The 25,597-nt window shown below is 43.0% G+C and overlaps 1 protein-coding gene across 1 annotated transcript in view; it reads right to left on the reverse strand.

Moving 5' to 3' along the window:
• The window catches only part of Atg4b (autophagy related 4B cysteine peptidase), a 29,998-nt gene that overhangs the window by 4,117 nt on the left and 284 nt on the right, over positions 1-25,597 (reverse strand). Inside the window, exons 2-10 of the mRNA XM_055616633.1 lie at positions 16,952-17,053; positions 16,782-16,853; positions 10,973-11,071; positions 9,433-9,534; positions 8,958-9,030; positions 5,526-5,605; positions 1,641-1,834; positions 509-587; positions 95-240 (exon numbers count right to left, since the gene is read on the reverse strand). Coding sequence (XP_055472608.1) covers positions 95-240; positions 509-587; positions 1,641-1,834; positions 5,526-5,605; positions 8,958-9,030; positions 9,433-9,534; positions 10,973-11,071; positions 16,782-16,853; positions 16,952-17,053 — 947 coding nt within the window. The remainder of the gene's footprint in view (positions 1-94; positions 241-508; positions 588-1,640; positions 1,835-5,525; positions 5,606-8,957; positions 9,031-9,432; positions 9,535-10,972; positions 11,072-16,781; positions 16,854-16,951; positions 17,054-25,597) is intronic.

A 25,597-nucleotide genomic window follows, 5' to 3' on the forward strand; every position in this document is an offset into this window, starting at 1 on the left:
CAAAAATCTAGACATTTTCCTTTATAGTCCACTGCAGGACTGGCACAGGATGACACAGAACAATTGCCTAAGAGTTTGTATGGTTGGGACATACCACAGCAATGGATGGGTCAAGCTCCCCAATGCCCATCCTGCAGGGAGGGTGTTGGCAGTGGAAGCTCTCGTCGGGGATAAAGCAGCTGTCAGTCAGCTCCACTGCAGGCTGTGTAGTGTGGGGATCCAGATAGATGAGCTCCTCACCTGGGCAAGATGATGAAGACATCACAGGCAGTTAGCCAGAGCTGGGCAAGAGGAAGGGAGCAGGCCAGAGCAACATCCAGACCTACCATATCATAGTCAGCATAAAGAAGGTAGGTAGGAATCAAAATGTCAGGTAGCAGTGGGGTGCATGCCACCACAGTGATTGGGAGGAAGCAAGTGAGGTAACAACACAGCTCCACAGAAAAGATCCACCCCTTCAGGGAGAAAGACCATCCCTATGCACCCATAACATGCAAACCAGACTCACCAACGTAGCCAATAAAGTAGTGGGCACTGTTGGGCTTCCCTCCAATAACACCCAGGGACTGGGGCATCATGAAACAGTGCTGCAGGAGAGAAGAGGGAAGGCCACTGAGCACACCGGCCTTGCGACAGCATGCAAAAAGCATGCTCCTACATAGTCCAACACACAGAAGTGTGTGCCTCACCATCCACAATCACAGGTAGGCCACGGCCTCCAGGGGCCTACCCGAATGACACAGAAGAAATATAAGAAGACATATCACAGAAAGCTTCCAGTACAAGAGGTCCAACAACATACAGCATAGGCTCACAGTTCTACTTGGGGAAACTGGGAAGGAGAGGTGATAGGTTTGGGGGATAGCTTGTAGAATGACATGCAGCTGTAAGTTCGAAGTGTGAACAGGCGCAATGAAGTGGTGGCCTGGCCAATGGGACAGGAGAAATGACAACAGAAGACAAGTCAGATAAGAATGGGAAATCAGCAAGGGAAGTGACAGAGGAAGTGATCTCAGAAGCTACAGCAGCGGTAGAGAGAGGCCAGGGATAGTCAGGAGATATGGAGGGACAAATCAGAACCAAAAGAAGTGAGAGATTTTATATACTTGGTCTTACCTGAACACTGAAAGGTGATTAAAAGTGAAAGATTTTAATAAAAAGCAGTACTGCCATTCCATACAGTAAGGCTGACTTTCAGTTTAATATCTGAGGTAAATAAGTTCAAAAGGTTTTGCCTCTTGTGATAGTAGTAGGGGAAATCAAAGGAAGAGATGGATGGAATTCTCAGTGAATCTATCTACAGTACCCATCCTCATCGGCCTATCCCCACCCACAAAGGGGTCATGAACCATAGGTTGAGAACTACTGCTCCAGACAGAACTAGAAGCTTAAAAGATGCCCAGATAGGGCACGGCAGAGAGACCTGGGAGAGACAGAAGGACCTGATGCCTTCAGCAATAGGCTGACTGGTCCTGAAGACACTTTTGTAAAGTGTCAACATGACTTATAAGAGTCTCAACATGACTTATAAAATTAATTTTAGCTCCACTCTTGGGAGGAACAGCTAGGCAAACACACACTGAAATAGATGAAAATTTGAAAGCATGGGGCCCATGTTAAGAGTTACACTTAAGACTCACTTTCAGCGTCTCCACATAGGCCTCATTGATATCTGTAAGTCCCAGTCGGAGAGGGATGAGAAGCACCAGGGGTCTCCAAGTTGATGGCCTGTTGGTGACTTCAGTTCCTGCAGGGAACCCATTGCAGTGCCGCTCTGACTCTGTTGGAAATGCAGCAGCTCCAGCACAGGGAAGGCTTGCCCTGCACAACCTTCCTGGAAAGACATATTTTCATGAGCTAAGCAGAGGCAGACAGACATTCCTCCCCCCAAGGAGAAAAGGTGCTTTAAAAAACAGGTGCTCAGGGGCTCAGTGGTTGGGAGCACTGGCTACTCTTTCATAGGACATAGGTTTAATTCCCAGCATGCACTTGGTAACTCACAATTGTCTGTAACTCCAGTTCCAGGTGATGCAACACCCTCTTCTGGCCTCTGCAGGCACAAGGCACGCAAGTAGTGCACAAACATAGATGCAGGCAAAACACCCACACACATAAAATAATTTAAATAACATAGCAGTTAAGAGCACTGACTGCTCTTCCAGACCACCTGGGTTCAAATCCCAGCACCCACATGGCAGTTCACAACTCTCTGTAACTCCAAGATCTGACACCCTCACACATATATACATGCATGCAAAACACCAATGCACATAAAAATGAAAATAAATAATTAAACAAACAAACCAAAAATCCCAACTACTTAAAATATGAGTAACTTGTCGGGTGGTGGTGGTACACACCTTTAATCCCAGCACTTGGGAGGCAGAGGCAGGCAGAGGCAGGCAGATTTCTATGATTTCCAGGCCAGCCTGGTCTACAGTGAGTTCCAGGACAACCAAGGCTACACAGAGAAACCTTGTCTAGAAAACAAACAAACAAGCTTAGAGAACAAAAATGTCCCCACTCAAAGAAACATGTTCTAGGGGCTGGAGAGATGGCTCAATGGTTAAAAGAACATGTTGTTTTTGCAGAGGACCCATGTTCAGTTCTCAGTACCCACATAGTGGCTCCTAACGACCTTAACTCCATTTACATGGGGTTCTAATGCCTTCTTTTGGCCTACTTGAGCAGAGAACACATGTAGTATACACACATACATACAGGCAAAACACTTAAAACACATTTAAAAAAAAGAGAAACATTTTCTACACATAAAGATTCTCAAAAATATGTGTATGGTTGTTTTGCCTGCATTTACAAACAAGCAGTGCCCACAAAGGACTCTGAGTATTGGATTTCCTGAAACCGGAGTTACAGACAGTTGTGAACCAGTATGTGGGAACTGGGAACTGAACCAGGGTCCTCCGAAAGTGTAACCTAGTACTCTTAACTGCTGAAATCATCTCCCAGGCTGCACTTTAAAAACTTCCAAATTCTTATTAAGCCAGGCATGGTGGCAGGTAGTTTTAACCCTAGCACTCAGCAGAGGCAGGGGTGTAATGAAAGTTTTGGTTTCATTGTAAACTCAGTTACATCATGTAAACATTTTTTTTGTTTTAATCCCAAGTGTGGGATTTTAGTCTGGGCTTTAGTTTGTCCACAGCTGATAGTTGTCTCATTCAGGGTGTGGTCACTGACAGTGTGGAAGTTTGGAGCAGACTGACAGAGAGAAATGCTTCAGGACAGAGCAGCTTGGAAGAGACTGCTGGCTGCATTTGCTGGTGATGGAGATTGGTATAGCCCTAAAAGAACCCATTGACTTTAAACAGTTGGGAGAAGTAAAGGGGTCTATGCCCCCTCTCCTCACTAACCTTCCCTCTCCTACCTAGGGTTGGAAGGTTGGAAGTGAGGTAAAGATCTAAACACCCCAAACAAAATATAGTGTTAAAAAATGAGCACTACACAAGGGATCTCTCTGAGTTCAGGAAAAGCCTGATGTACAAACTGAGTCCCTATTACAAACAAACATAATTGTGTTCAATGTGAGACAGAAGTATGACCCACACTGCATGTGTGAAGGTCAGGGGACAACACTGAAGAGTTGGTTCTGTCCTTCCATCTTAACATGGGCTCAAGGGATCAAACTTGGTTTGACCAGAATGGTGTGGCAAAGTGCCTTTATCTACTGAGCCATCTCCTATGTGCACTTTAAAGAAAATCTAGCCTAGGCAGACCCGGCTCACTTATAGCCCTCTTCAGCAAAAAGAGAACCAGTAAACAGCTTTTCTTCATTCTTTATTATTTCTTCTGTCTAAATGTACTGAACTAGCCTTCAATAAACATATTAATTAGGGCCTGGTGGTGGTCAGACAACTTCAGTATTGTACAACACACCCCCAACACTCTTCACTCCTGTTATGGAAAGGGATCACACAGAAATTGCTGAAAGCACTTCCCTAACGCTGGTGCTGGGGGGGCATGCCCAGTCACAAAACATGATGGGAAGCCCAATCAAGACAGCCAGCTTAAAGGGGTGCTACAGGCCAAATCTCAGGTAATATGGGAATCAAAAGTGACAGTACTGGGTAGAACACTGGGTAAAAAGAACCCACAAACCTACAGACATTGACAGAGTCTTTCAAATTTAAAAATGGAAGAGAAAATTAAAGACTTATCAAGGAACAATTTAGGAAAATCATCATGTTAAGTCACACATTCAAAATGCCTCAGACAAAGAACATCAATGTATATTAAAAATCATCTTCATTAATTTCAAGAAATGGTATTATTGAGACATAGGCATCATCTTCTCCAAGTAACCCAGGGTTACATAACAACACACTGACACTATAAGTCTGAGCCCACTGAGAGCTACCTAGTGGTGGCCTTCAACAAAATACTATCTATCTATCTATCTATCTATCTATCTATCTATCTATCTATCTATCTATCTATCTATCTATCTATCTATTAAAAGTGTTAAAATATTTAATTCAATTACAACCCCAAGGAAACAGACAAATTCAATTTGTGGGCCACTAACTGAACCAGATTCTTTAAAATGTCAATGCTATGAAAGATCAAAACACAGAGGGAGGTGCCTGAGAGACAACTCAATGGCTGGCTAAGAGCATTTACTGCTCTTGCAAAGGACCCAGGTTTGGTTCCCAGCAGCCATGGAGGGTCATATAACAGCAGTTCCAAGAAATTACCTGCATCCACATGGTGCATTTAAGTTCACACACACACATGCACATAAATAAAAAAAACTTTAAAAAGAAAACACAGGGAGAACTTTCTAGATTAAAAGAGACGAAAAGCAGTATACATTTACTGAACTTTTCTGCAAGAGTGAACTTTCTAGGGAACAGGGTAGGAGAGCTTATTTAGCTTTGCGGTTTTAGCTATTTAACTTATTTTAAATGTTTTCTCTTTTAAAAATTTTATTCATTTTATTTTTATGTGTGTCTTGCCTACACATATGCGTACCACATTTATGTTGCCAGTGGAGATCAGAAGAGGGTATTGGAAGAAATGGAGTTACATATGGTTGTGAACCACCTAAGTGTGCTGGGAAATGAACCTGGGTCTTCTGCAAGAGCAACAAATGCTCTTCACCAAGCTATCTCTCCAAGGACACCCCCCTCTTTTTTATTTTTTAAATATAGGGTCTCACTATGTAGCTCTGGCTGGCCTTGAACTCACAGAGATCTACAGCCTAAGTGCTAGGATTAAAGGCATAAGCCTTGAATTCACAAACTTCAATGATTCTCCCACTGTAACCTTCCTTATGTGGTGTGACCGTTAACTCATTATCTAGAGCACACACACACACAGATAACTAACCTGATGCTGGAGAGAACTCATTTCTCTCCCTTAGTCTAGTAGGCACAGTAAGTGAATGGGGTTTGCAAATGTTTCACCTACGCTGGAAGGGCGGCTGAGACTCAAACTCTCCAGCTGAGGCTCCCTCTTCAGCTCCATCACCTACAACTCCTTGTTAACCAAAACCCTGAGCCACTTACTGATTTCCTCCATCACCACAGTGTTGTCCATTGCTATGTGAACAGCCAAGGAACTCCACGTGTCAAATACAGCAAGCTTCCTACAGAAAGTGAGAGAATACTCCCATGAGCCTTCTGCAGCATGAGCATCTCACTACTGCAGTGACAATCATAAGGCAGTTTCAAAACTTAAGTCAAGGATTTGTTCAATAAACTCAAACAGGAAGAAAGCTGAGTGCTGCTCATGGGAAAATGCCAGCTGCCCTTTGTTAGGAGACAAAGTGCGGAGAGGAGCCCCTGGGTGGCATAGCAGGTCTCACCAGTATGGAGGCAGGCACAGCTCCCTGTTGAGCAGCTTCTCCCTAGCAACTTACATTGTGAACTTAGAGCCCCAGAAATCTAATGAACAGCACAACTGAGGCCAGCAGTTGGGAGGAAACATGGCTACAGATTTACGGCTCTAAAAGAAGAACAGACAGCAGCCATACTGTTTAGAAGTAGAATGTAAATTGGGTGCTATGAAGGTGTGGCAGAAGGCCTATTAATAACTAAGAAGACAGAAAGCAAGAAGGGATATTCCCAACATAAGGACAGGTGCCAAGGATCTAAGCTACAAGGTCCTGGTATGTCAGGAACACAAGAGTCCAATGCCTGGAAGGCATTAGATCAGTGGTTCTCAACTTTCCTAATGCTGCAACCCTTTAATACAGTTTCTCATATCGCAGTGGCTCTCAACCACTAATTTATTTTGTTGTTACTTCATTAAGTATAATTTTGCTACTGTCACAAACTGTACTGTAAATATCTGATATGCAAGATATCAGATGGCATGTGACTTCTGTGAAGGGGGTTGTAGCCTATAGGCTGAGAACCACTGCACTAGGGAAACCACATACTACCCCTTCCTGTGAATGGGAAACTTGGAAGGGGCTCTGGAGAGCTGGTGTTTTCTCACAACTCATCAAACCCTCCCACAGCAGTGAGGAGACAGACCCAGGAGAGGCAAAGCAGCACTTCTCTGTGCTGAAATGCCAATAAAGTCAGGGAAGAAGAAGCAAGCAAGTAGGGCAGGGAGTATATACTATAGAGAACCCCAAAGCAGGGATTGAGAAGGGGCTGCTAGAGGGGGCATAAATTATGTAGACTGTGGTCAGCAGAGTCATGGGAGCAAGAGGCAGGCCAGGGGAAGGGCTTCTAGCTGGCGTCATAAAGTATACAAAAGTCCTGAAGTAGGAGTGTATTAGTAACATGCCATCCAAGGGTGTGTCGAGGCAGAGGAAGGTCAGGGAGCAGGGTGGGTCATGATGTGGCAACCAGTTAAAAAACCCAGGACAACTAGAGCCTCAGAAAGAGCTGCAGCATTTTATGGAGATGACTTTGGTTATTATTTGAAAAAGTCTAGGATGAGTGAAAGAGGCTTAACAATGAGATAAGACATGGACCAAAGAGAAGGGATGAGCATGGGTTAAAATTGACTTATTATAGGTTAGCATGCTCAACTAAGAGTCAGAGAAGTTTAGCATCTGCCCCATACTTTGGCCTAGGCAGTTGAAGAAACCCCACTAACATCTCCCTTGGGAAAAGCAGGTTGATAAAGCCAAGAGCTGGCATAATGTTCTAACTTTGAAACATGCCTTATGAGTCTTCAGGCAGAGATGCAACAAAGAGTTCAGGGATTTAGCCCTATTCCCATGTGTAAGACAGAGAAATTCCCACAGGTGAGGAAAAGGGATCTAGCGACAAAAGCAGAGGAGGCCAGAGACAGGAACAGTAAGAATGAATAAGCAACATGACTTGCCATTTCCAGAAAGATGTAAATAGTAATACTAAGGGAATGAAGACAGAAAAAGTGAGACAACAGGTATGACCAGGTCACTGATGGTGACCTCATCAGGCTGTATAGAGACACAGTGAAAGGTGGCAGTCATGGGGCTAACCTGTAATTACAGCACAAGCTAACGAGGTGTGTACTAATTAGAATGAGAATTTCTCCTAACACTGCTCATATACGTGAATGCTTGGCACCCAATTTGTGGAACTGTTTAAAAAGGATTAGGATGAGGGAGTAGGTTTTGAGAAGTCAAAAGCTTCTCATTCCTAGTTAGCTCTTGCTCCGCCTCATGCTGATGGATCAGATGTAAGTACTGTTCTAGTACTATGCTTGCCTGCCTGCCTGCCTGTTGCTATGATCCTTGCCATGATGGCCATGGACTCTAACCCTTTGGAACTGTGAATCTCAAAAATTAAATGTTTTGTTTTGTTTTTATAAGTTGCCTTAGTCATGGTGTTCTGTCACAGAAACAGAAAAGTAATTAAGACAAGGCAGGACTTGGACAAGGACATTTAAGGGTATGGAATGGGTGTGCATGTCACAAAGAAACCAAGCCAAAGAGTCACAGGCAGCCATGGCCCAGGATGTCTGGGCACCAGATTTAGGAAAAAAGGAAGTGTCCAGGTGGAGCTTGTAGAAGTTAGCCATTGCAGACACAGAATAGGGTGTCAAGGGAACACTTGGGAGAAACTATAGCTAGACATAGATTTGGGAGACACTGGCTTTAGTCCAATAGAGAAAGGACCCTACATGAGTAAATCCTGGACATTGGTTCAGAGCCTCCCAAAGGCACTAGAATATTAAAGTACAAAGTCACGGGGAGAAATGAATCAGGTAAAAAAATAAAAAATAAAGGGAGAGTAGAGGCAATGGAAAAATGGTTCAGTGGTTCAGAGCACCTGCTGTTCTTGCAGAGGACCCCAGGTTCAGTTCCCAGAACCCACATAGCAACTAAGAACCATTTGTTAACTCTAGTTCCAGGGATCTAACCTCCTCTTGCCTCCCCTGTAAGCCTTACAGGTATTATGTGCACAGACATATTTGCAGGCAAAATATCACACATATAAAAATAATCTTCAAAACAAAACAAAAACACCAACGGGTCATACACTGATAAGTGGCATGCCCCCTGGAAACCACAGTCATTCCAGAGGAAATTATGGAGCACATGCCAATCAGAGAAGGCTGACTGAGCTCCAGACACTGGGGCCACAGAGAGGACAGGAAGAGACAGGCAAGGACTCATCAGAAACAAACTCCAACAGACACTGAACAACATGGGAAAGCTTATGATCTATGTGATTGTCTCTGAAAAACCCACAGAGGTAAAAGGTTATAGCACCGGCAGATATAGTACCAAAACTTCCATGGTTCAAGATCTCAGATGCCCTCATCACAGATGGATCTGTACACCAGGACAGAGGACAGGACCAGGCTCTGACCTAAACATGAATCCCATTCACAGAACAATAGGCATAGTCACCCAGGGGACTCCCCTGGGTCTATAAGCAAAGAATCAGAATACCTTATTTTCTGTGGCAATTAGTACTCAAGGAGTGGGTAAATGCCAAGGAGAACTCATGCTGACCCCAAGAAGCAGAAGGGCTGGGCTCATTACGTACTTGAGGACCTGGGCAACAGTGTTCGGCCCGTACCACTGGCCTATAGACTTGCCTTCGCCAACTCCCATTTGCGCTGCAGGAAACAGACCCATGTTAGCAAACATATCCATCCCAGAAGTGTCGGGGGGGAGGGGGTGTGTATATGTATGTGCATGCATGCTTACTTTTGATACATCAGGAAAGATTTCATAAAAAGTCTAAACAGGACAGCTACCCTCCTGAGGAAAGCAAACCAAATCTTCAGGAGCCTAACTCACACAGACTGCATGGAATGAGTCACTGAAGGCTGTACAGGGGCAGGGAAGGCTTGGGTCTCAGCTAGTGCTGGAACACCCACAGCAGCTCACAGGGGTCAGAGGCTAGAGTGACCTAGAGCCTCATTCTCCAACTCTGGAAGATTTGGAAAGCCCCCAAGGGAGTCCCAAGGAGTTTGCCCTCTGTACAGAGGCAAGCCTAGGACACACTCAGTCCCCACCTATCTGGTGGATGGAGTAGTAGCTGTCCTTCCTGTCGAGGAAAGCATTGAGGACATTGAAGTAACTGTCAGGCTGTCTCTTCCGCTGAGTCCATCTCCAATCTATTGGAAACAACACAGGAGGTTAGTTTGATCACTACACAAGTAACAAACCTTCCTTGTACACAGTGTTCAATATTCAGATCGTATACAATACTTTATTTTTGAACCCTTTTAAGTTAAAAGTAAAATCTCCAGGATTTCGAAAACACACACACTGTCTCATCAAAACAGATCTATACTGAAAGCAGAAAGCTGTTTCAGCAGTTTAAAAGATAATTTCTAAAACAATAAACATTTATGTCAACATAAATTATAGGCCAAGTGATTCAAGACTGTAATTCCAGCTACATTTTGGTAAAGCAAAATGTGCTGTTCAGTTTTATATCAACTTGACACAAGCAAGAGTCATTTGGAAAGAGGAACTCTCAATTGAGAAAATGCCTACACAAGGTTGACCTATAGGCAAGTCTTTTGAACATTTTCCTAATGTTTGCTGTGAGAGGGCTGGGTGGTACCAATCCTGGACAGGTAGTCCTGTATTGTCTAAGAAAGCATGCTGAGCAAGCCATGAGGAGTAAGCAAGGAAGCAGTATTCCTTCATGACTTCTGCTTCAGTCCTGCCTCTAGGATCATGCCTTCAATTCCCACCCTTACTTCCCTCAGAAACAGACTGTGACCAGAGTGTGACAGTAAGATGGAATAAACTGGGGGCTGGAGAGATGGATATCTGGGGGCTGGAGAGATGGCCCAGAGGTTAAGAGCACTAGCTGTACTTCCAAACGTCCTGAGTTCAATTCTCAGCAACCACCTGGTGGCTCATAACCATCTATAATGAGATCTGATCTGGTGCAGTGATCTGCATGCACACATGCAGGCAGAACACTGTATTAAACAAACAAACAAAAAAATGGATTAAATGCTTTCTTCTCCAAGTTGCTTTGGTCTTGGTGTTTTATCACAGTAATGGAAAGCCTAACTAAGACATAAGAGAACTGCAAGTTCAAGGTCTGCCTACACAACTCAGTGAGCTCCTGAAATAAAATACTAAGTAAAAAGAGGGCTAAAAGTCTGTTGAGCACTGCAAGCTTCCTGCAGAGAGTAAGAGAACTTTCAAATGGACTTTCCACAGCATAAGCACTGAATATGACCCACTGCTTTTCACTGGCAGGAAACATACAAACATACACACACACACAATTTGTTAATACTAGAGGGTGAACCTAGGGCCTTGAACATGCTAGACAAGCACCATAAATCTTTGTTTTGCCTATGACATATTTTTTTGTTTTGTTCGTAATTTTTGTGAGACAAGGAAGCACTGTAGCCTTGGCTGGCCTGGCAATTGCTATTTAGACCAAGCTAGCCTTCAACTGATAAAATCCACCTGCTTCTGCCTCCCTAGGGCTGGGATTAAAGGCATGTACCACCATGCCAAACTTCTATGATGTGCTTTAAATATCCTTTCCTACACGGACCACATTCAAGCACTACAACTCACCTCGACCTAAGTGCCGGCATACCAGGGCCTGGGCAAAGATCATCTGTCCACACCGAAGCATGCAGCCCCAGCCTGTGTCTGAGGTAGGGCCAGTTCCCCCTGTGTGGAAGACAGAACAAGAAGCATTTACAATCAGAGGGCTCAACAGAAGCCAGGCATCCAGCAACAGGAGGCATTTGGACAGCTCCATACCAAAGGCACTGACTCCCCTCACACATCTGAACATCTCAGACACAGTATAACTTTGAAGACTCAGAAATGCAAGAGGCATGTTGGCTGAGGATTAAAATGTCCTGAAAATTTCCTTAAGATGGGCAAAATGTGACCCAGTCATGTAGCAATAGAAATACATGGCACGCAAATAAGAATCCCTATGATTACTCTAGAAGTTAAAGTCAGAGAGCCATTTTCTACTACCAGAAACTACTGTACAGTGTTTACAGTAAGGGCTGGGGTAGTCAGTAATAACCGTAATGAAAAGTTGGGTTTTTTTATTTTCGGTGTTTTTGTTGTTGCTTGTTTTTGTTGTTGTTGTTGTTGTTTGTTTTTTTGAGACACGGTTTCTCTGTGTAACCTTGACTGCCCTGGACTCCCTTTGTAGACCAGGCTGGCCTCGAACTTACAGAAATATACCTGCCTCTGTCTCCCTAAGTGTTGGGAGCCACTGTGTCCAGCAATTCAAGCTGAGTTTTGAGTCCCCTCCACTAATGTCTACTGTTGGGGGTTAGTCTCATTCTGTGATGAATCCTAGGCCCTGAGATCTGGTTACAGTCCAGTAGGGGGCAATCTCTTGTACAATGTTCAATGTTGTATAAATTTTGTTCCCCAGTTATCTCTGGTTAATAAAGAAACTGGGCAGGGGAGATAGCGAGGCAGAGCTTCCCTTTCCAGTCTTGGGGGTCTCAGGAACCACAAGGGAGGAGAGTAGTGGAAGTTTTGGTTTCTTTAAAAACTCAGTTATGAGTTGAATGCGGTGACACATGCCTGTAATCCCAGCACTCTGGGAGGCTGAGGCAGGCGGATCTTTTTGAGTTCAAGGCCAGCCTGGTCTACAAAGTGAGTACAGGACAACCAAGGCTACACAGAGAAACCCTGTCTCAAACAAAACAAAACAAAAACATGTTATGTTATGTAAACAGGTTTTTGTTTTAATCCCAAGTGTGGGATATGAAGCTGCTTTTAGTTTATCCACCACTGATAACTGTTTCGTGAGGGGCGTGGTCTTTGCCAGCTGGAGATAGTTTAACTCTGAAGACTATGAGAGGGTACAAATATGAGAGAGGAAGGATGCTTCAAGGAAAAAAATCTCAAGAGAGAAGAGGCTGCTGCTCCCTGTGCTGTTGCTGCTTCATCCTTCTGCTGTGTTGGCTGGTTTGCTGGACTGTTAGATATCCTAATGAGTGAGACTGGTACTGTCTCAAAGAACCCAACGACCCTAATTAGATCCTAAGTCTAAAGAGTCCCTTCTCCCAACTAACCTTTCTCTCCTCAGTGTTTAAATGTTGGAAGATATTAGGAGGGATAAGGCATGGAGAAGGGAGACAGGCATAAGAAACCCCACTAAAATTGTTTAAAAAGATCACAACAGAGGAGTGAGAAGGAAGAAGGAAGGAGAAAGAGAAAAAGGGTGTGGTGATTAAGAATTGGCCTGATGTAGTGGAAACAGCCCAGACAGAATATATGGCAAGTAACTTGTGGTATGGCTGGGACTAGTTTAAAGGATTAGTATAAATGGATATCTGCCTAGGTACTAAGCTTAAAAGTTATAAATAAATCTAATAAGTCTCTGTGTCTTTTATTTGGGAGCTAGAGTGGGTAATTAGAAAAAAAAGCAAAAACAACAACCCAAAATATCAATTATCTTCATCACTCCATGCACAGGGGGCTTGGAAGACTGACAAGGATTGTGGAAACACTTTTAACATGACAGGAATGGGGAGAATGCTCTCAGCAGATGTTCAGCAGAATGCCACTGTGAAGCTCTGCAGGAAGAGGAACAGCCTGAGTGGCAGTAAGAGGCAGAGATGTGAACAAGGGCCTCAGGTCAGTGGATGGGGTTTCCCCTATTTCTATGCCTGTCACCACTCTCCTCCCACAAGTCATCTCTACAAGACACAAGGAGAATGCAGGCCACACTTGGTTCTTAAGACCATGATGCACTGCTTCATCTATAGCAGCTCATCCTGTGTTTCAATTGTCACCTGCCAGCATATAACAATACAGAAAAAGTTTCCAGAAATAATCATTCCAATTCTAGGTCCACAACAAAGCTTAAGATAGGACTACACAGAAACTCCTTTGCAAAGTATATGTGATCATGAACATGTGTTCTACAGCTTAAAGCTCTAGAATCTAGTGGGGTCTCTGACTGAAATAGCACAGAGCTCAGCAGGCCATAAAATACCCAGTGACATCTCCCCTAAGGACAGGTTCTGTTGACTGGGAGCTAAAGATAAAGGTCTAGGGAGGGAGAGTCTGGGATAAACACTCTGGGAGATTTGGGTGAGGTCTGCCTCTACAGATAGTGAAAGGGTGCCAATTCATCAACAAAATCCACACCAGCTTTCTGGGTGGAATGCAAATATTTTGTTTCCTCCATTGAGGAGATGCCCCTGTGTGTTTAACACTCCTGGTTTCCTTAGTGCTCTGTGGGCACAACATTCTTTTTCTTTTTTTCTTTTCTTTTCTTTTTTCTAAGACAGGGTTTCTCTGTTTGCCTTGGCTATCCTGGACTTGTTTTGTAAACCAGCCAAGACTCAAACTCTCACTGCACCTGGCACAGCATTCTTTTCTAAGTTACCTTAGTTGTAGTGTTCTATCACAGCAATTGAAAAATAAGACAACTGGGAAGAGAATCTCAATGAGGGTTTGTATCTTATGTACTGTTCTATTGCTGTGATGGAACATCGTGACCAAGGCAACTTCTAAAAGGAAGCATTCAACTGTCAGCTTGCTTATAGTTTCAGAAAGTTATTTTTACTTATAATGCATATAGTATTCTACCTGCACTCTGCCTGCACACCAGAAAAGGGCATCAGATCTCATCATAGATGTTTGTGAGGCACCATGTAGTTGCTGGGAAATGAACTCAGGACCTTTGAAAGAGCAGCCAGCACTCTTAACCTCTGAGCCATCTCTCCAGCCCCTTCAGAGGATTATTTTACAAACATTATGGTGGGGCAAGGTGGAAGGGAGATAGGCATGCCACTGGAAGAGTAGCTGAGAGCTCACATCTGATCTGAAAAATGTAGAGGGGGAAGAAGAGGGGGGAGACAGAGAGAGAGAGAGAGAGAGAGAGAGAGAGATACACAGACTGACTAGACCTGGCATGGGCTTTTGACACCTCAAAGCCCACACCCAGTTACACACCTCTTCCAACATGGCCATACCTCCTAATCCTTCCCAAACAGTTTCACTAGCTGACAACTAAGCATTCAAGCAAATGAGCTCATGGGGTTGTTCTTTTTTTGGGGAGGGGAGGGGCATTCTTATTTAAAGCATCACAGATTTTCTAGACTAGGCTAGCCTAAGGGCATGCCTGTGAAGGATTATCTCGATTACATTAATTGATATGGAAAAACTCAGCTTGAAAGAGATCTCATTTCCTGGGCTTGGGTCCTAGACTGTATTAAAAAGAAGAAAGTGAGTTGAGAACAGGCATTTACACATTCATTAATTCATTCCTCTCTGCTTCTTAACTATGGATGCATTGTTTAACTGTCTCAAGATCCTACAGCAGTGACTTCCCTGCAAAGATGGACTATAGCCTGAATTGTGAGCTAAAATAAACCCTTTCCCCTCCGTTGCTTTTGTCAGGGCATTTATCACAACAACAGAAACAAGACAAAGACAGCTTGCCTCAGGGATGTTCATAACTGGTCACATAGTAAAGGCTTCTCCCTAGCTCCAACACCCCGACAGTCATTATTTACCATGGTGCCCTAGTGTTGGAGTGACTTTCCTTAACGTTGTGTATATGTCCCTGTATTTTCTATTGTTGAACGCTGTACAGGCAGAAAGCTAAGTGCTAGCAGGATCTTGGTATCGTCATTTCTACGGCCCATCACCAGCTTTATATTTTTAAATGTTTGTCCTTCCACACCTGCTCAAAAACACGAGGGTCAGACAGCCCTCCATGCCTAAAAGCAATCTAAGAGATGTATCAGGTGTTGTCTCGATGCTGGTTGGTTGTAATGGAGACCTGACAGCCAGTAGGTGGTGTAGGAAGCAGGAGGGCAGAACTGGGCAGAGAGAGTGAGGCAGGGAGATGCAAGTTGAAGTGGGAGAATTGAAGAGGACATGTAAGGGAACAGACAAAGAGTGGAGAATGGAGGTAAAGAGCCAGCCACGTAACAGGTCGTAGTGTTAGAATATCCAGGCTAAGTTTAGACAGAAGCTGGGAGACAGTGCAGCAAAAGGCCTAAGCTTTATTAGAAGTCTCAGTGTCATTATTTAAACCACTGGTGAGGGACCTGGCGAGATGGCTCACAAGTTAAGAGCACTGGCTGTACTTCAAAAGGTCCTAATTTCAATTCCCAGCAACCATATGGTGGCTCATGGCCATCTGTGGTGAGATCTGGTGCCTTCTTCTGGCCTGCAGGCACAAATGCAGGCAGAATACTGTATAAGTAATAAACAAACACATAAATAAATAAATAAATAAATCTTAAAACAACAAAAAACATCGGTGGTTCCAAGAAAGTCTCCCAATATCCCAGTTTAGTTTTATCATTGTGATAAAAATCATGACAAGTAAAATTTGGAAAGTAAAATTTCTTTGGCTTACATATCCTGATCACAGCCAATCACTGAGAAAAGCCACGGCAGGATCTCACAGAGCAGAAACCTGGAGGCAGGAGCTTAAGCAGAGACCCTGAAGAAATGCTGCTTATTGGCTTGCTCCATGGCTTGCTCAGTTTTTGTTGTGGTGGTGGTTTGTTTGTTGGTTTTGTTGGGGGGAGGAGCTGTGACAGGGTTTCCCTGTGTAGCCTTGGCTGTTCTAGAGTCACTTTGTAGATCAGGCTGGCCTCACAGAGATCTACCTGCCCCTGCCTTCCCAGAGTTCTGAGACTACAGGCGTACACCATCATGCCCAGGTGCTCAGCTTGTTTTTTTAAAAAACCCAGGCCTACCTGTTCAGGTGTGGTACCAGCCACAGTGGGCTGGGCCCTCCCACATCAATCATTAATCAAGAAAATGTTCATACTTACAAGCCAATTTGATGGAGGCATTTTCTCAAGTGAAGTTCCCTTTTGCCAGAAGATCTCGGCTTGTGTTAAGTTTTTAAAAAGAAAAATAAAACAAACAAAAAAATCTAACCAGCACAGAGCCCGTCTCAAAAACAATCAACCAACAACACAATTATTGTTATAACCTTTTATCCTAATTACAAGTTCCAGTGACAACTTGCTAACAAGAAGACAGAAAGCATGTTTCATCACAGGTTGTATACAAGTAGGATATTCAAGCTAGGGATATAGCTCAGTGAGTAAAGAGCTTCCTATGCCAGTGCAAGGACCTGAGTTCAATCCCTAGAATTTATATAAAGCTCAATGCAGCAGCATACTTCTGAATCACAGATCTCCTACAGGAAGATGGGAGGCAGAGACAGGGGAATCCCTAGAGGCTCATGGAACAGATAGACTGATATACACATGATAAATAAGAGACCTTGTCTCCAACAAGGTGAAACCCTAGGTTGTCCTTTGATCTCCATTCACGTGCCTGTACCCCTACACAAAAGATGAAGACAGACAGATTAAAAACAAACAAACGAACCAAAACATTTGAAAGATTAAGGACTACTCACCAATGGCTGGAAAGTTTCTCCTGTATGTAAACCAAAGTCTGGATGCCACATCCGACAAGATTTCGTCCTTCTCTAGTTATTTAAAAGAGAAATACAAACAAAATCAGAGTCAGCAGACAAGTGCCATCTCAAGATTTCTGCAGAAGTAATCTGAGCCAAGTGGATAATACCTGTGAAAATGCTGTATTTTCTGCCCAGAATCCAAACAGGCTCTGAGGTCTCGGGGAAATCTTCAAATTCGGCAAACCGGAGAGTATCATATGTCAAAGTGGCTATGGAAACCAAGGAAACACAATTGTCTGATTTCATACTGAGATCACTGTACCATTTATATACTAAAGATTCTTGCAACAACTGCATTTTTGCATTTCTCTAATAGCCACATAAGCAAATATATGAGCACACATAACAGTCTTTCAAATAGTTGCTCTGATGAAGGTTGGGGACAGAAGTCTGACATCTGACTTTGTAGGGAGAAAACATTAGGTTGGGCCAGCATCAGGAAATAGGAACAAAGACTGCCCCTCAAATTAAAAAAAAAAAAAAAAAAAAGTAAGCTCTTGGTTATCTGAAACTTATAATGTTTTGTCTTAATTTTTTTTTCCCCCTTTTAGGGAAACAGTCTTTCTACATAGCTCTGACTGCCCTGGAATTTGAAATGTAGACCAGGCTGGCCACACACTCGCAGAGAGCCACCTGTGTCTGCCTTCCAGGTGCTGAAATCAAACATGCATGCCACCACTGCCCAGATTTATGTTATTTTTTTGAGCTAGGGTCTCATGCATCCTAGGCCTTGAACTTGAAATGTATTCAAGAATGACCTTAAACTTCTAGGCAAGCACTCTACCAACTGAACTATATCCCCCAAAAGAAGGTGTGTCCTAACATTCTAACCAGCAGCTCTATACACCATCGATATAGATACCCAGTACATTCAGCTTCCATACTGGTGACAGAGCATGGCAAAGGTGGGCACTACTGGTCGCCAGGGTTTAAATCTAGCTAGGGCAACCACAAGCCATAGATTCTTGGCCATTTATATAACTTCTTAATGTAAACAATCACTTATCCATAAAAATGGGGTAATAACAGGTTTGTTTTGCCACACAGCAGTGAAGCCTTCATGGAAGATTTCTGCACGTAGACAAAAGGGCATCAATGTCCACGGATGTCATTAATGTCAGGGATAAGGATGTAGAATCAGAGTTGAAAACATTCCCATTTTATTATGGCCAGAAGGCTTCACTGGGTACAGTCACAGGCTGGGAAGTGCTGGATTATATCCCCCAGAAGTACAGGCCACACTGACAAGTCCCCAGTGACAGAGTACTGCTGAGGCTTTCTAGCAGGGCAGGGGGCGGACCCAGTAGGCCTTTCCTGGAACTCTACTCTTCTGTGCTTCAGTTGTCTACTTTCAAGACAATGTCAACAAACTGCCTGGTGATCCTAAGCCCAACTTAATTTCTTCCATTTTACATACGGTTATGTATGTAAAATGATGCTAAAGGCTAAATTGAAATAAATTAACATTCATGTTTTCAAGAAGCCAAAAAAACACATGTCCCTAATGTCTAAAGCAGAAAAATGAAGAGTGGGCAAATTTCTAAGGTTTATTAGCAAACTTTATAGGAAAGGAAGCCAAGTTCAAAGTGAAAGCAGTAAGTGGGCTCTATTAAGTTCAAATGTATCACCAAGCCTACTATTATAACTATGAAAATTATGGGTTGTCCAGCTTGACAAACCAAAAGCCAGAGTGGGTGTGAAGAAACCAGAAGGAACAAAACTACAATGTGGCAATCACAGCTCTCAACAGTTTCATAGCAGCCAAGAAGCAACAGTGATCCCAAGGGTCTGTGGAAAGGAGTGCCCAGGCCTCCAGCAGAATCCCACATTCCACTAGCTGAGAGTCACCTGTGCCCGGGCCTAGCTGAAGACTGCTATCTAGCTACTCTCCTATTCCTGCCACTCTACTGTATCCTCCTCAGGTCGGAGGAGTGTTTGCTTTGTTCCTGAGAGGAAACTTCGAGGAGAAGCTATGTCTGTCACAGTCCTGAAAGCATTCATTCCTAGCAGTGTAGTTTGGGAATTAAGAGCCCAGCGGTGGAACCAGGGGTCTGAGGCCACCAAAAACTAGCATGTGATCCCCATAAGTCAGTGTCCTTTCTCTATCTCCATCTCCTCACTGGTAAAGTGGGAACACTTGTGCATTCCTCATTGGGCTGGGGAGTAAGGGTTCTAGAGGTCTGAACGATAGGAGGAATGCCATAAGCCTTCTCTAGTCCTTGAAATGATGAAATACTTTGTGGAAAGAAATCCAATCTGTTCCTAAAGGGAGTGTAACAATGTACAGAAGAATCAAATCAAATGTGTAGGTTTCTTCAACAAAACAGATTCTAACCCAACAAACTTTCCTCAAGAAAGACAAGCAGTTCTGGTGTGGTAGTACAAGCCTTTCATCTCAGCACTCTGGAGAAAGAGACAGGTGGATATCTGAGTTCCAGGCCAGCCAAGCATACATAGGAAAACTCTATCTAAAAAAAGAGAAAACACACACACACACAGAAGACTTGTTACTGCATTTAGAGCAGAAAGCAGCTATGCTACCACAGGGTCAGCACAGATGCCTTTGACCTTTCACCTTGAAGAATTGACACCTAAGGCTCCATGGCCTCAATGATTCCAATTAGAAAGGTACATGAAGGCAATCTCATCCATTTGTTGCTGCAGGCATCCCACTGGTTTGGAAGATAGAAGGAAAACATATGCCACCATTCCCAGAATACCTCCCCTTACCTGGGCATACCCAAGGTCAACTGAAACAAACAAACAAGCCATTCACAAAGCATCACCCAGGAAAAGTTGAGGCAGGTGAAAAATTCCTGACCTGCATCTACTTTAAATGAAAAAGAGGAGGTTTTCAAACTCAGGCTCTAATGATGACAAAGGTTTAGAGACAGAGTCCACCCACACTTGGAGCCATACAGCAACCTGCCACACTTCTCTTAGCTTCAGTTACCTCACCCAAGAAATGGCACCACAAGCTCTGTCCAAGAGGATGAGAACCCAGGACAAGTTCAAACCTAAGCTCATGATCACTAACATATACATATGTCTACACAGCAAAAGACTCTCCTCTCTGGACACCAATTGGCCTCCATACTTCTCCACAGAGGTTTTTCAGTTCAACTGCATTGTCTTGTTACAGCCTCTTTAAACCCCAACACATGTCACTTAGAAAGTACTACGAATGGCTCCTGAGGCAGAGAAGCAAGCCCTAAAGAGAAAACAGTTTCCAACCTCCAAGCAACGGTTAGGTTAAATTTGCCATTAGACAACACACAGAGGAAGTAAGGTGTCCAAGAATACCCTGCCCTCTTCCATTTGGTCAAGCACCCTAGGTATCAAGCATCCTCATCCTCATCCTTAGACTTCTGTGACCACTAGAAGAGAAAATGAAAAGTGCTTTAATAATATGACAGTTTAGTTAGAAAAGGTACTATGACTTAATATTGCTTATCTAACAATCAGAAAAATAGGGAATTGTGCTTTAACAGAACTGAACTTTTTACTTAACCACAAACTACACTGTCATTCAATCAGGGAGAATCACAAAAACATACAGCCAGTAAATCTCTCAGAGATTATGGCAATATATCTCAGTGCTAAGAATGATGGCTCAGGAATAATTCCAGCATTTGGGAGTCTGAAGGAGAAGGATCATGAGTTTGAGGACTTGGGGAGACACAGCAAGTCCCCAGAAGGAAAGTTCTTTCCTTTCAAAATTCTTATGATTAATATAATAGTTTGCATGTACAAGTAAAAACTTCAGATGCCACAAAGCTAGGAAACTCTGTTTTAGTATACACCCTAGACAGAATATTCACATCAAATCCTGTTCTGTGAAGCTGGTAACATAGCTCAATTAGCAGAATGCTTAGTTTACAGAAAGCCCTCAGTTTGATCTTTAGTGCCATATAAACTGAGGTCTGTTGGTGAACCATCTGTAATTCTGGTATGTAATTCTGAACACTTGGGAGAGAGATCAGAAGTTCAAAGTAACCCTACAGTACATTAACTGGGACAGAAGTATTTTAAATTTGGGAGTATCTGCATGTACATAATAAGACCTCATTACAAAAAGCACTGTGACCCAAATACAGAAATGAAACTTAATCAGGTTTCATCTACACGCCTTATATACAGGCGGGAGATGGATTTTAAAAGTGTGTATGTGTTGTGTACATGCACACATGTCAGTGCCTGTAGAGGCCATAAGAAGGCATAAGATCTTCTGGAGCTGGAATTACAAGTCTGAGTGCTGAGAACCTAACTCCAGTCCTCTGACAATTGCTAAGCCATCTCTCCAGTCCCCTGAAAGTAATTTCATAAAATTCTTTTTAATGTGATGGTGGTTGTAAAGATGTTTATTTTTTTCTATTTGGTTCTGCGGTACCAGGAACTGGACTTGGTGCCTCATACATGCTAGGCAGACATTCTATCACTGAGTCACATCTCTACCCTGCTTATTTCACTCTTTATTTTTAAGAACAGGTTAGCTCAGGCTAACTAGCCTTGAACTCACTTTGTGGCCAAAACTGGCCTTGAATTTGTGATCCTTTTACTTTAGTCCTCTAAATAGCTGGGATTACAGGCTTGGGCTACTAGATGTGTTGTTGGTTTTGTTTTTGCTGAGACAAGATCTCACTCAGTAACTCAAACTAACCTGGAACTATGTAACCCAGCTGGCCTCAGTCAGGCTCTTCAGTTGTGAGATTATGGCCAAGGGTCACTATATCCAGTTTTTAAGATAGGGTCTCATTAGACCTCAGGCTGGCCTCAAATTTATAAACTTCCTGCCTCTGCTTCCCAAGGGGTTACAGGCACATACATAAAGAGTTTGGGCATCTCATGGCTTTCATTTGTTTGTAGACAAGGGTTTCATGCATTTCAGGTTGGTTTAAAATTCTCTATATAGTCAGCGATGACCTCGAACTTCTGATCTGCCTTCCTTCACTTCTGGGGAAATGCTTGGGTTACAAATATAGGATACCATGCCTGGTTACAATGAATGCTAGGGATGAACCAAGGGCTTCATGAACAGTAGGCAAACATTCTACAAAAAAACTCAAGGCCTTGCGCATGCTAAAAAGGCACTCTACCACTGAGCTACATTCCCATGTGTGACTGCTTTGACATGAGCTCAGGTAAAGAGTTTTCCCAAACATAGCATCAGGTTGGCAACTATTGAGATTTTGGATATTGAATTTAAATTAGGGATACTCAACCTGTAGTAGAGGGATAGGTAAGTGATTAATTCAAATTCTGTGAGGCTGCATACACATGTGTAGAGAGACCAGTGGCTCCCTCACATCACTTTTATGTAGATGCTACGGATCCAAACCCAGACTCCCGTGTTTGTTCTAACAGCACTCTACCTACTCACCCATCCCTCCTGGTCACCAACACTTCTTTCAAACCGGAGCACAGAAGTGCACACGCACACACACACACACACACACACACACACACACACACACAGAAAGAGGGGGGCCTGCTCAACAGGAGAGAAATTAAGCCTGGTACTGGAAACCTAGCCAACTACCTGGCTGAGGCTAGTAATGCCATGGGTCTTCGAGAACCTACAATCATTACCTTACTACACCAGCATAATTCCTAACTAGAGTCCAAATATTTACCCATATACCCACAGATAAGTGTAGTTCTCACCCATCAACAAGAAAAAGTCTCTTTGCAATACATGGAAACCGTTACAGAAAAACACAACTGATCAAAATGGAAAGAACAAGCGACCATGTGGTGCCCATCCCCAACTGTTACATCTACAACATAACTCCTGTAATTTAGGCTCAGGGATCAGAAGGGAAGAGAGGGCCAAAAGACTTTAAAGAGTTAGAAGAACAGGAAGTTTGCTGTGAGTTCACATCTCTTAGAAGCTACCCAGAGTCCAATCAGCATAGCTTCCTAAACAAGAACTGAACAAGAACACCAACTAACACGGAACTAACATGCTAACATGGAAGGGGGAAATCTCATAGGGACCAAACCCTAGAAAAAGAACTACAGCCAACTAAGGAATGCTGAGAACAGGAGAAATGGTCTTCCTTAGAAGAGCCTCCCCAGTATCAAGTAGTCGCCTTGAAATCATATACATAAAATAATATACAGACTAAGCAGATTTTATTTATATATTCAGAAATACACACACACCAACAACTAAAGAAAAACAGTCCATGAATTTGAGAGAGAGCAAGGAGGGAATACATGAGAGGGGTTGGAAGAAGAAAAGGTAAGGGAAAATGATTTAATTATATTTTAATTTCAAAAAATAAATACAAATTATGTAAGTAAATGTTTGTTTTAAATCCCAGAGCAATTTCAGTGCAATCACATATTCCTCTCAATACCTTCCAAGGAATCCTTCTCAGAACAAATGCCTGAGTTCTCACTGTGACCTACCAAGGATCCATGATTGAGTCTAAATAATCTTTCTCCATCTTTGCATTTAAACAAACAAATAAAACTAAACTGGGTGGATGGGTGGATGCAGGCCTTTAATCCCTCTGGGGCATAGGCAAGCAGATTTCTGAGTTAAAGACCAGCCTAGTCTACAGAGTGAGTTCTAGGACAGCCAGGGCTACACAGAGAAGCCCTATCTCCAAAAAACCAATAAACAAACTGTGCAGGCATGTGTCTGCACGTGCATATGTGCATGTGAGTGCAAGTGCCTTAGGTGGCCTGTGGCACTGGGTCCCCTTGACTAGGGTTATCGGATTGCGGGCTGCCTCACAGTGGTACTGGGAACTCTTAGATCTGGCTTCTCTGACCCTCTCATTACACTTGGGTACATCAGCCTCTATGCAGCTCCTCCATCAGTTCACTTACATAATTGTTTTTTTGTTTTGTTTGTTTTGTTTTGTTTTTTGTTTGGTCTTGACAAGAATGTACTTTCAGAGAGCAAGCTGTGGGTGTACATAAGAAGGTCTGGAGGGAGGAGAGAGAAGGGGAAAATAATAAATTATAATCTCAAAAAAATTTTAAAATATACTTTCTAAATGAAATTTTTCTTGGCCAGCCTGCTACAACTCTAATCCCCTTATAATCTGGCCCACATCATTCTTTCATATGAGCACCAGTCATTCCTACAGACTCCTAGTCCCCTGTAGGGAATGTCAGCTGTCTCACGATAATATTTTATTTCTTTTCTCCATTTTTTCCCTCTGATGTCTACATTACAACTCCTGATACTCAATAATAAATGTAGTTTATAAAAAGAACAAGTAAGGTGGAATATAGTGGCTCACACTTTTAATCCCAGCACTTGGAAGACAAAGGCAAGTGAATCTCTGAGTTCAAGGCCAACCTGGTCTACATTGTGAGTTCTAGAACAGCAAGGGCTTTGCTGAGAGACATTATCAAGAGAGGGGAGCCCAGGGATCAGAGGGTAGATCATAAAAGGCCACCCAGCATTATATCAGGAGAAAAACTACTCCATCATACCCAAAAACAGTCGTATGTGTTTTTTATCAGCACTAACACAGGTCTTCAAACACAAATGTCTTTTTGAGTTTGATCTTTGAGCAGCATTTAAGGCCCACTTAAGGTCCCATCATTCGATGGAACAATTATAGACTTAACTTTAACTATTTTTCACATTAACGGCAATATGACTATTAAACTGTGTTTTCCACCCTAACTGTATCTCTCATATTAAGGGCTTTAGGTATCTGAAAATACCTAAAAAGAAACTGGAGTCAAGGTGGTTCTAGCCTTTAATCCCAGCACTAGGGATACACAGACAGATTTCTGTGAGTCTGGGGCCAACATAATCTACACAGCTATGAGTTCCAAATCAGACAAGACTACATAGTGAGGCCCTCTTGTGTGTAAAAAAAAAAAAAAAAAAAAAGAAGGTAGGGATAATTCAATAATTATTCCACTCCATACCTCCAGAAACACTGTGGCAGTTTCGGTTATTCATTCTTAAAATATATATATATATATTACTAACTTCACAAAATATACACCTGGTTCATGCTTCTTGGGGAGTCAAGGTTCCAGCTTCCTCCAGCCATTTGAAACACCCAAGAGATGAAACCATTGAAATGTGTATTAACTGTAGGCATCACTCCCAAGTAAGAGCCAACTACATTTACGGTACAACTGTTAGTAAAAGGAAAACATCAAAGCAAGGCAATTGAAGACAGGTACAATAAAACCAGGTGGCAAGATTCCTTCACAAAGGACTGAATTTTTGAAGGCATAGGAGTTCTTTTAAAAAATCAATTAAAAAAAAAATAAACACTAATGCTGCTGGGGAAATGAAAGCAAGAATCTCTGTTGGGGGGGGGTTGTGTAGATATTTTTAGGGCTATTATCGAACACTGTATTTGATAAATTTGCATCTTCAAGACACCTTGCCAGGAAAAACAAAGAACTGTACTTTCTGGATCTTAGGAAGCAAGAGGCAGTTAAAGAAACAAAAACAAACAGGCAACACCACCCACCCATAACCCAGTATTATCAGTACGCCAAGAAGTCAAAGTAGGATGCGACTGATTCACTGTTTCCAGCCCAGGAACGCAGCGTGGATCACCTACACAGGTTACTGAACTTTAAAGACAAAAGATGTGCATGTTGTGGTTGCTGGGACATCAGCCAACAACTTGACAGAAGTTAAAGAGGTCGGCTTCTTCACTGGGCAGGGTAAGGCCTAGCTCCACGGCGCGAGGGGTCCACCCTGGGCACCAGTGTGCCCGCGTCCTGATCGTCCCTCAGCCTCGCTGCCCTCCCGCCCA

This window comes from Psammomys obesus, unplaced genomic scaffold (genome assembly GCF_907164565.1).
Source record: "Psammomys obesus unplaced genomic scaffold, mPsaObe1.curated_primary_1811, whole genome shotgun sequence".
Taxonomy (NCBI): Eukaryota; Metazoa; Chordata; class Mammalia; order Rodentia; family Muridae; genus Psammomys; species Psammomys obesus.